The 12,268-nt window shown below is 42.6% G+C and overlaps 1 protein-coding gene across 1 annotated transcript in view; it reads left to right on the top strand.

Moving 5' to 3' along the window:
* Window positions 1-12,268, top strand: part of NAV2 (neuron navigator 2) — a 169,161-nt gene that overhangs the window by 47,151 nt on the left and 109,742 nt on the right. The window contains exons 5-6 of the mRNA XM_026040221.1: window positions 7,164-7,236; window positions 11,879-12,074. Of these exons, the coding sequence (XP_025896006.1) occupies window positions 7,164-7,236; window positions 11,879-12,074 (269 nt within the window). The remainder of the gene's footprint in view (window positions 1-7,163; window positions 7,237-11,878; window positions 12,075-12,268) is intronic.

Here is a 12,268-nt window from a genome sequence, read left to right as displayed (position 1 = left end):
TAGGAAATAACTGTGGTTCTTATGTGGTCTTTGTGGTTGTTTTTTGTTATTTTTTAAAAGCGATCACTTTACGTGAATATATGTATCTGTGCGTGATGGAACCATCTAGGACAAAGAGGACATATGTATCTTTTTTGTGGGTTCACCTGAAAGTTTTTCAAGAATTCTCCCTTTCTGATGCAGATATTAAGCCTTACTGGTAAAATACTGTTCAGCCTTTTCTTCTACTGATCATCTATCTCGCAAATATAAAGAATCCCTTATAGCAGCATGGGCCAGACTCCACATTTCTTCCCAAGAACTTTATAAAACTGGAAACCAAGGCCATTGRTTTTTATATGTTCACTTCATTTGCAAAGAAACCTTATTCCAGTGATGGCAGCTGTATTTTATTTTATTATTCGACCATTTTCTTGTTTTCTGGAAATGTTCTAGAGTGTATTCTGGGCACCCAAGTCAAAGTGCAGATTGTATAAAAATTCTACAGCCTGGTAGGGCCTCTGTTTTACAGTGAGCAGCAATTAAGTGTTTCAATTAAGTGTTAAAGCTGGTTGTTCACTTCCATCCTTGGTGCGACCCTTGCCAGCTSCACCTCCTGCTACGTGTCTGTGATCTGGGGGAGGAATAGGCCTAAAAAGGCCACAAATGATTTTCGTGTAGGACACCATCATATGAAAAAAAGGCCTCAGCACGAATGCTGCTGTGGTATGACCCATACTTGAAGTGTAGAGATGAGGAAGGATAAACGAGGCTTGGCAGGGATAGTGTGAGGAGCAACTACCCACATCAACCATGGAGCGGACTCTGTGTAATATCCATTAGGAGAATGAGAATGAAGTTTAAGTATTCTTTGCTTCTTGCACTTTTATCACAGAAATTATCATTGCTAGTTTTGAAAACTGCCCTTTCTGTCTCCTAAGTTGCCCTGCAGCTGCACTGGAGCTGCTGTTCATCCAGCACGGGAGGACGTCCTGGGCACACCGTGGCGGCCTTCAGTTGACTCCTAGGCTTGCTGTTTCCAGATGTTTCCTGGTTACTGCTAAACATACACCCCCATGTTACTCACAGTCATATTTATCACTGCTACAACCCACTTGCCGCCTTTCCCTTTGAGAATGAACTGGTTGTAGGGGTTAAAAATAGCAGCTGGGCTCCAGCAGCATGACCAGGCCTCCTGCTTCACCCTTGCTCTGGCTTTCTTCTTGGAGAACTGGCATCCACTCAAACCTGCTCCTCCAAACAGCCTCTTTTTTACACATCCACTGTTGTCCCAACGTTGCCATGGCTGGCTGCAGTAAAAAGGCAGAGGCTGTTCCTGCCCCCCCAGATTAATGGGAGCCGAGGCCCGGCCGCCGGGCCGCCCATTTCTGCCAGGGCAGGGAATGTGCTGCTAATTCAGGCAAAGAGCTCGGCACCAAAGATCAAAAGCATCGCAAGCATTTTTGTTTTCTTCCCCCTCTGCAAATTCCTGGTGCGGGATTTTTGGGAATGCATACCAACAGTTAAAAATAGTCAGGTATTTTCGAGTAAAACTTCTCCAAGGTTGCTCTGAGAAACAGAGTAAAGGGAATTTTTGCGTCTTCTGTTAAGCCTTTCTTCCCCAACCCTGCCCTGCATTAGTTGGCCTGTATCTTTGCTGTCAGGGCAGCTTTAGCATTTTAATGTCCTTAGTGTAACAGGGCATCTTCTGGCTGCGGCCGGGCGGCCACCTTAGCAATGCCTGGGACTGCATTTGCCTTAAAACCTCCTCCTGGGTGAGCCTAAAAAACACGTTTTCCCATGAAGCTGATGCCTCAGCCCTCTACCAGAGGTCTCCTAAGACGCTCTTTCCATCCACTGCTCTGTAATAAATGTCACAGTTTGGCTTCTGCATGTTGTCACTTAGAAAAGCATGATTTATGGTAGAGATGACCCACTGGGCAGTGTAGACTTATATTTCTTTTTTTCTGTGTCTTTTTGTTAAGATTCATCTTACTGTCTCTTTCTTTCCCCCCCCCCTTTTTTTTCCCAGGTATTCAGACTGTTTTTAGGCTATTCTACCTACTTTTTATATATTATTATCGGTGAGGCAGGCACTGTAGGATGATGGACTTCTCCTTTGCAGAGTTTGCAGTCTAAATAAGACCATAGCCCATCGTCCTGTGCAGGAAATAACGTGATAAACAGAGCTAGACATGACCGGGAGAGACCAGCATGTCCATCCTCATGCCTTAATGCATCATAAAGCATCCCTAAAGCTAAGAGATATCTGCCTAACACCAGGAGCAAGGAACCCTAAGGGTACTGCCTGCAGGGATGGAGAAGCAGGACGTTGTGTCTGCTTGGGGGTTCCTTTCACCCTGTACCATGTCCCGAAATTCAGACGGCACCTGAGTCAGAAAGAGCAAGGCTCCACAAGGAACAACAGGGATCTGTTTTTAAAAGCAGCTATTAAGGAAACCAGGGACATGGAGCTTTGCTGTAAAGCTGTATCAAGAGCCTGTGTTCAATAAGCTCACTTTTCGATTAAGCTGCATTATCACTTTTTGCACACCTAAGTTTCTAACCTCATGGAGATTAAATGCGTGAAACAGAACTAYTGCATAAAGGAAATAGGGGTATGCCGCAGAAGTACATGGGAAAAATGGGAAATTGGATGGTGTCTTTGCCTTCCTTTATTGTGCCTGAGTATTGGAAGAGATATATAAATATATATATGTGTATATGTATTTATATATATATAAAATACAAAGTTTCATTCATTGTGAGGCCAAACTGTAGTTCATTTGTGTCATTTAAAACATGTCTCTGCATAATTGCTTTATTTTTGTAATTGTTCGTGTAATAAGAAAACAGAGCACAGTGGTATTTAGTACAAAGCTTTCTACTGAGTTAACCCGTGTRACAAAATGGGGAGTTTCTCTGCTCTGGGGGTTTCCTTAACTTCTGAATTACTGCTGCAAACTGAAGTTTGAACATGTTATTTGTAATGAGTCAGGACCTAGGTCCTATGAATCATAGAATCATAGGTCCATATAGAGCTAGGACCATCCTGGAGTTCTGAAATAGCCACCAAGCTCTATCAATATCCTGAAATTGAATATACAATACATTTTTTATCCAGATAGCTGGGGGTGGCATGTGAACACTGGTAGCAACATACTACTTCTTAAAAAATAAGTACATTTTGATCAGGATACATGTTAACAAAGGTGTATTTTAAGCAAAGCAGTTGAATTAGTACAATTAGTACATTAGTACAATTAGTACAATTAGTACAATTAGTACAAGTATTAGTACTGAATTAGTACTTCAGAGGAAAAGAGAATTTATAATACTGCTTTAATATTTAGGAAATCATGCAAATGAATAATAAACTTAATTTGAGGGGAAAAACATTACCCTCTCCTCCAAGGCACAGGATTTATGAGAGTTATCAATGCACTGTTCCAACATTTAAAGGCTCTTTCTAAACTTTATGAAGTAAAAACGTTAAATATAGGAYCTTGAGCAGAAAACAGAGACAAAAAAAGTACATTTTGCCTTATGAAACAGCTTGCTGAGAACTGCTTGCACTACACTCGTTCCTGGCTTCTAGGTTGTATGTGGACTCCACTGTAATAAGGGTTTGTAATCTTTTTTTACAGTTGCATGAAATCAATCTTTATTTTTCTTCTTTGGAAACYAATCTCCTGGACAGGAGTCTTAGGTCAGACGGAAAGTGCTGGTTTCAGTGTAAGTGGTCATTTTTCTGGAGAAGCTCATAAAAACRCAGCTGTAAAATCATTGTGAAAGTTGGGGGTTGAGATCTTGCCTCTAACAATGACATTTCTTGCAGTAAGGAGACTAATCAGATGCTTCCTGTGGTTCCTAAGCGAGGGCACCTACAGCAATAAGTTCAATTTTGATTTTTTTCCTCGAGAACAACGCCTGGCTGCATCCCAAGGAGTTATAATTTGCCCTGCTCTGCTTGCCTTGGCTGCGCTGACGTACGGCTTTGCTTTTAGCTGGTTTCCACTTTCCAATCTCTGTCAAATATAGCCGATATTCAACACACATCGGTGCCCACGCCTGGGTTCCTATTTGCGCGATGAGGAGCAGGGATGTTTCTGCGGGGATTTTGGCCTTTGCTTTGGTTTTGATGTGCCCTACACAGCTGGTGCAGGTCAGGGCACGTTTCCCAGCTCCTTTTCCTTTTAGCACTGATCGGAATAGAAGCCGAGTCTGCCTTGCTCATTGCACTGGTGTTGCCAGAAATACACAATTACCGTAAGGTCCTTCTGAGAGCAGGGACTAATGGGGCTGGGAAAGCAACAGTGAAATAAGAATTAAATAAATGTGTTTTGATCAGTATATAGGGATAGGGCAAAGTGGTTAGATTGGTATGTGTAAAAGTTCCACATGTGCCAAAGCAAGGAGGGAGTGAGGAGCTTGTAGGTCTGGTAGGAATCCTGCTGCTTCTCCACCTTCAAAAAGCACCTAGAAATCAGGGAATACAAAGAGATATAGATGCTCCCTGGCTCCTAATCCTACTTTYCTGCAAAGAGATCGGTGCTTAGACTCATGCAACAAAAATACCTACTGCTTCCACGGCTTGAAACATGTACGTGCGTTTCCTTAAAATATYGTGTGTAGCAAGTACAACACCAGAGCTTATACACTGCGTGTGGAGGGGGACCCCAAATAAACTCATTTTTATTGTCTTAAGGAGTAAATTAAAAGCACAGAGGGAGGATTACCTGTCCCTTCCAATCGCCCCCCTGCCTTTGTAGAGCCCTTTTGAGTTCTAAAACCCATCGGCTCCAATGGGGAGGGAAGAGCTGCTGTTGGGGCACAGGCCCCGCGGGGCTTAGAGCCTGTTGTTTAGTTCAAGGATATTTCAGAGCAAACAACTGCCTTGCGTGGTGTAAAACTGACACTGTGCTTTGACATTTATACTGCAAACACTTTATATGCAGTGTTTCAACACTGCGTTTTTTTGGATGCTTTCGAGGTGCGTGTGTTGCAAGGAATTGCTCAGTTCYGCACAGTCTGTAACGCGCTTCAGTAAGATGATCACTGCAGATATGTGCCGCTGCATTTTTTCTCTCTTCACACAATTTCCCCCTCTTTTGGGTAGRAAGGAACTGCCATCTTTCCTGCTTTGCCTCTGCCGTGTTCAGCCTTGCTGGCAGAGGAAATGAGAAATCCRAATTGTCAGCCAAAAAGCAGTCACAGCTCACGGTGGAAAAGCAAACACACGCTCCCCTTTGGCAAATCTGCAGTCGCTTCACATCTGCCTGAAGGGCTCGAACAATATGTGGACTCGGCCCAGAAAGGGCTCGCAGTGAGAACTTGCTGCTGAATAATGTGGCTTCAAGGACGCAGCTGCACTTGGTGTCTAGAGTCATTGCAGGACCCGAGCAGAAGGTCTTTGCTAAGCTGAGACTGAGCCAGCAACCTCGCTTGTGTGGAACTGGAGGGCAAGCACRAATGATTTTCGTGTAGGACACCATCATATGAAATTTGAATTTCTGCCAACTCCAGGTTTTAAGAAGCTCAGTCATAAACCTGTGCTTTGCATTTTATTTTCTTCCTGAATTTGTCCCGATTTCTTCCTTTTTCCTTTGGAAACTCCTAGTCTTTCTTAAAAATGAACTAATTACCCTTATTCCTATCATTCTGCCGCATGACTCCTGGTATCACAGGTGTTGCTACATAAATATTAATGAAAGCAGATTCCTYGGAGTTGTGCAAAACTGGGAATTCATTTGGGGCAGGGGACTGCACACCTCTAAGTGCAGGTGCTAGGAGCAGGTAGGAGACCGSTGCTTTTCCTTCAGTGTTTATTCTTGCAATGGTGAACTTTGGCTTTTCAGCCAAGTCACTGATTGCCTCAATAAAAGCGACGTGTTGGGAACTCGAAAGGGTTATTGAGCACCGGGGAAGGGAACTGGTGCAGGCAAGCAGAGCCCATGGGCCTTGCTGATCYCTCCACGCTCACAAGAAGGAAATGGAGTTTTGCAGCGGCCGGCGTGGAGCCAGGCCTACCTCTGTAAACGGGGGTAGTGCTTGGCAGCGGCGTTTGGGGAGTTAATAAATCAATGTCTGCAAGATGTTGGAACATGGAGAGGCATTTAAATCTCTTACTGATTACCGTGACAAAGGTGAAAAGTGCTCAGCAGCACTGATGATGGAGAGGGCCTGTGTGTGGCTACAGACTAATGAATTTCCTAGTGTTTTGTGGCTGGAAAGATCCCGGGGCACCTGTGCTTTGGCGCTGGTCTGGGGAGGCCGGCAGCTCTGTTTCTTATGGATATAACAGCAAAACTTTGGAGGTATCTTGGTGCTAGAGCACGCATGAAGCTACCACCCTGTCTCCATTGGGATATTGAGACATAGGGAAAACAGGCCTAACTCGTCCACCGCTTCTGGCCTTGGCCTTGTGAAGCGGGGTTGGGGTCCAGCCTGTGTATCAYGGGTGTTGCCATCACCATTCAGCAACGTTGTGCAGACCCCACCTGGCTCCAGGCCACTCATCCGAGGGGCTTATGGTTGGACTCGATCTTGAAGGTCCTTTCCAGCCATTATGATTCTATGACCCCATCCACCGTAGTGCAGCTGCACCAGCTCTATGGTGCCAGGGCAAGAGTTGCCCCATAGYGAGGAGTCTGTCATTTCTGCCATGCAGGGAATCTCACGATTAAACATGTTTTGGATTCCAGGTGGGGTTTCCAGTTACAGCTCTTATATTAGACTGCGTTGGTGGCTGGAAATCTGGCCATCTGTCAGCTTGWGGACAAGTGGTAGTCCGCCTCCTCCAACAAATGTGGCCTCCACATTTATTTTCGGTTTCACGTTTGTTGTACTTACCGTAGGTCAAAAATCCTGGCATAATATCTTTGACCCTTTAGTAAGATATATAGGGATCATTATTGCTGATAAGACTACTAACTAACTTGCCTCATACAAGTACAAATAATAGTCCTGATGAGTTCAATATTTGATCATTTTAATATCATAGCGACTTAGGTATTTTCCTAGTGTTTTGGCTTCCGTGTTATGAGCAAAGGGACTTTTTATGTGRTACAAAGACTGAGTGCAATAAAACACGGTGGGAGATTAAACATTTATTAAAATGCATATTCTTCTTTGTCTCTCTGTCTTTTTTGTTTTGTTTTGTTTTGTTTTTTGTTCATCAATAGATTGAAAACATAGATGCATGCCTGAGTTTCCTGGCTGCTAAAGGAATTAACATACAGGGGCTGTCAGCAGAAGGTGAGTCAGTCACTTGTTTGAACTTTCATTTTAAATGAGAAACTTGAATTGCTGCTTGTGATTTTAACCAGAAGATGGAYGTAAGGGAAGATTCTAATTAATAGGAATAATTTAAACTTTTTTTGTTCTTGTTTACTTCTTTTTTCCCACATCTCAATATGAAAGGTAGGTAACAGCTAACATCTGCACTGCAGACTCATACATATAGCTGAATTAGAGTTCAGACACTCTTGATTATTTCTGTTAAGTCAGAAAATTTTCATTCAAATTCTGTAATTGACACATTGATTAGAGTGCAGACAGACACTTAAAATGAACTGTTGGGGGTTGCCTGTCTTTTGAGAGAGCAATTATTTATTTCCTCATTGTTTAATTACCTTCTTACCTAAAAAAGATGCTGCTTTTGTTTCTCTTTTCTTTGATTTAAGAGACAATAAAATCCCAATATTTAAAACAACAACAACAAGAATTTCTGAGCTCCAGCTAGATAGGCTGATTACAAAGACCATCAGGATTTCTTAAAGACCCATTCATGACTCCGGGTGATTTGGTGTACCCTGTTCCTTGATGCCAGTAAGTGGCATATGTCGGGATGTGCAGTACCTGCTGATAGAGAAGCCGTCCATCTGCTGCCTTATAAACAGGTCAAACTGAGATCTGTAATCCCCAGGACCAGCTCTCACCTACACTTTCATCTAAGGATGCTGGAACAGCAGTTTTGTTCAGCTGCTATTTAAAGCCACGATTTCTTCCTCTGAAAGAATTCTCTTACCTAAACAAAGAAGGAAAGAGAAAATATAAAAATGGGCTAATACTTTTTATTGGAATAGCTGGTATATATGGAAAAAAATCTATATTCAGAGGCCAGTGAGGATGTCTCATTGTTTTGTGTAGGCAAAAACACATTTATTTAATTTTTCTAAATAGTCTAAAATCGACTCCCTGTCTTGCTTTGTCTCTATTCCTATGCAATCACAGAAAGAAAAWGTGGCCTTTCTCTTTTAAAAAATAAAAGGAGAAAAGGACAAGTGGTAGCATTATAAGGACAAGTGTTATGAATATATATACATTCTTACATTCATCAAAAAAATACTTTCAAATACTTTGCATTTGCTGGATGTGGGGAGAAAGAATTCCCCTTATACGGAGTCATATTTTTTTATTCATAAATAGGAGATGCTTTTTTTTTCACTCTGGAAATGCAAATAAAAGGCAGCTAGTGCTGTTGTTATAACATTTTATAGCCAGTCTGGTGCTCAGAAATTGCTACTTCCAGGTTTGTTTCACAGGATAGATTTTCACGAGGTTGAAAAAAACTGCACTAGGGTTTTAATTTAATTTTCATTTTATTTTATTCAGTTTATTGTTCTCTGTGAGCTTTCTGCTTGCTTTCTTTCATTCCTTCCATTCATCTTTATGAAGCCGAAGCTATATGCTTTCGGATCATGATATCAAGTCTTAGCTGAAACTCTCCCATACTGACAATGGACAATGTATATGAAATACGCTCTAGGAAAGCCACAGTGAATGAACTGCATGGAGAACCCATCGTGCACACTGTTCTGTGTCTGTAAGTCTTGTGAAGAAGATTTCACATTATTTACCCATCTCAATACGAAGCAAAATCCAAGCCAAGTAGCATGTGATGAGAAAAGCTGGCAGTGCAGCCTAGATACTGGGGAAGGGACAGCCAGGTTAATGCTCACTGCCCTCCTACCAACTGCCAAGCCAGCCTCAGCAGGACACAGGCTGTCCAATGGCTTCTGCCATTTATTTTTTATTTATTTATTTTCTGTCACACTTCGCTCTTTCTAGGAACTAACATATTTAGCCGTACAGAAAGTAAAAGCAAACCACTGTCATTGTGAGTCTGTAAGGGAGAATTTTTACCAGCTCAACTGGTGACAGTAAAAGAGAAGAATGACAAATAAAGAGCAGGGGAGTGAAGGAGATTTTTTATAAAATGAAGTTTTCTGACACTTGATTTTGAYGTTAAATTAAATTTCTGTTCCTAGAGACGCTCCTTAACCATGTTGAGGAAGGAAGCAGAGTGAGAAGAACATAAAGCCACTTAAAATAAGCAGTGCCACAACCATGGAAGTTGGTGCTTCTACACGAAAAAAAAAAAGATGCTGTTTCAGTATGCAGGTGCTGATCACTGCTGATGACCATAACAGGCTGCAGACAGGCCCCTTGGTCAGAGCAATATGAAGCCCAGAAGGCACTCCAAACCCAAATCTTAAATCCTCAAATCTTCTTAAACTCCCCATTTGTAGATACTGAAGCCAAAATGATGGAGATGCTGGAGAACTCTTTTGTCCTCTTGCTTTTGCTGCTGTTTTTTGTTGCCTGTCCCTCTGAGCTGTGTGCCTGTGCCCATGCTCTTTCTCATTCCCATATAGAGCAACCTCTTAGACTCTTGAAGCTGTGGCCTTCCTGTTAATCTTTTCGTCCTTCACACAGCATTTCCTCACTGGGCAGATTTCAAAGATCGTGGAGAACATAAATGTGCAATAGAAACTCCAACTGCCTTGGTGATAGCTGCTGCACACCTCTATGGAAAAGATCTAACCTATCAAACAGACCTTTCCTTTCTTTATCTTTTCATCCCATTTGTCTGATATCCACCGAGTCCAATGCATTTTCAGCGTAGGAGAAAGGATATTTGGCAACCTATAAAGGTAGAAGTTACAGCTGTGGGTGTGACAAGTAGCAATAGAAATATTAAAATATGGAAATTGCCAGTTGCTGGATTTCAAGGAATTCTTTTCAAAGCAAATTCCRCTTTCTTCTAAAACATCAGAAGTGGCTCTTTTGAGTGGACAAAATCAGACTTTTGGGGCTCCAGGTTGAAATGAGTGGGTTACATGTCGATCCTTACCTAAATCAGTGTGCACCTGGAAGCCAACATATGGACAAGAGGGGACCCAGAGCAGGAAGCAACCCAGACTACACTGCTTGGCTGGCTTTAATGAGGTTGAAGTACTCGCTTTGTCCAAAGTGCAGGGGCTAACTGCCAGGTGACCTACCTCTTTAAGCTAACAGAGCTGGTGCTAAAAGTATGGCTTGAAATGCCTCACTTCAAAACCTGCAGGAAAAGCCTACAATCACCTCTCCACTGAAAGCAAGTGCTTGTTTCCAACTGCACATAATTTTGTGGAGTTCAAGTGTGTAGATTCATGGCGTTTTGTTTGCTTGGTTGGTTTGTTGTTGTGGCTGTTGTTGTTCTTTATTTCTTTATTTTTCTTATTTTAGTTCTGGCCAGTATTTGTGCAGTTAAGCTTCCTCTTTTAAGCCTCTGGGAATGTTCAGTGATGCTTTGACCTATGACTAAGTGCTACTTTACTTACAATTGCCCTGCATAGTTATGGTTCCCTACATGAAGAATGAGAGATCCCTTTTGCTGCCTTTTCTGCCTATTTTATTTTACCATCTAATTTGATCAGCCATCCTCTCTAACTAAACTCAGGTCCCTGACACAAGGAAACTGGGTGTTCTGGGTCTGGGTAATAAACTGGACCGCTGAGATATAAGGTGCAAGTCATCAAGGAGATGAGTGTGGGCCAAAGCAAAATTAAGAGAGGAGAAAAACCAGATCAATGGTTAGGAAGGAAGGGTGTAGCAGAGGACAAGGAGCTGTTCCAAAGCTGGAAGTTAAGGGAGAAAGGGGAGCAAATTTTGGAGAAGGGAGCCCAAGATTTGCTGGCCTCTCCTTGGCCACTGTCTTGCCGTGTGTGCTTCTCATCCCCCTCTTGCACCAATCCATGCAGAGACCCTGAAAAGCAGGGAGCAACAGTAAGTTTTATTGACATAAGTGCTATCTAGAGCACATGCAAAAATTAAGCGGTTTGTTTATTTATGCAGCTTTTCACATTTAGGAAATGAAACATGATAAATTATTTGATCACACCATATTATCAAAGTTGTGCTCAACAACTGGCCTTCATGTGCATGTGTTGTGATATAGTTGTTAATTACATGTTCGGTGGGGTTTTTTTGCCTGCTTTTTCAYCACTGTGTTCTTATTTGTTCTTATTTTTTGGTGTGTGTTTGATATTACATAAAAGAACGGGAGGAATTTTAAGAATTAAAAATTGTATGCATTCATTGTCAAGCTACCTTTAGGTATCTTGGCTATGTCCATTCTTTATTACCTTGTGATGATTTAAAACAGGTAATTATCTGCTTTAATACAGGAGTTCCACACAGTAATGAAATTTCCTATTTGCAAAACTTCTGTTCTCTTAATGGAAACCATTAGTCTGATATAGGAAAAACGATACGATGATGTGTGAGAACGGAGCAGTTTCTTCTCCTCATRTAAATTTAGAACTGTGAAACCATTTACACTGAGATGTTGTTAATATATTTACTGTATATTTGTTGGTTATTTGGGGCGGCTTTAATTAAAGGAACAATCTATTTAAGCACACTAGCATTAAGAGACAGGATGCAGCAGAAATGCAAGATATCCGCTGCAGTCACTGCAGGGGAGAAATTATTTATTTGTGGTGGGTGCTCACTGGGAATCAGCTGTCCTACATCTGAGATGTGCAGAAAGTCTGTCGTATCCTAAAGGAGCTGGGCGCAGGCAGCAGCACCAACTCTGCCTGATGAGTGACTTCTCCAACTTGCCTTTCAGAAATCAGGAATGGGAATCTGAAGGCCATCCTGGGCCTTTTCTTCAGCCTGTCCCGCTACAAGCAGCAGCAGCAGCAGCAGCCGCCGAAGCAGCCGCCGCCGCAGCCGTCCCCGCCGCCCGCCCTGCCAGCCCAGTGCCAACCGCCCCAGCAAGCTGCCCAGCAGCAGGTCAAAGCACAACCAGAAATGCAGTCAAGGTGGGGAAACGCCCTTCTTTCCTTTTGGTTTTCACAGATTCACAGAATATTTAAGGTTGGAAGGGACCTCTACAGGTCATCTAGTCCAACCTTCCTGCTCAAGCAGGCACACCTACAGCATGTGGCACAGGGTGGCATCCAGGCGGGTTTTGAAGACCTCCAGAGTAGGAGACTCCACAACCTCCCTGGGCAGC

This window comes from Nothoprocta perdicaria, unplaced genomic scaffold (genome assembly GCF_003342845.1).
Source record: "Nothoprocta perdicaria isolate Ctin4 unplaced genomic scaffold, notPer1 scaffold_251, whole genome shotgun sequence".
NCBI classification, from domain to species: domain Eukaryota; kingdom Metazoa; phylum Chordata; class Aves; order Tinamiformes; family Tinamidae; genus Nothoprocta; species Nothoprocta perdicaria.
Note: the sequence above shows the minus strand (reverse complement) of the source record. Positions and strands in the feature narration are given on the sequence as shown.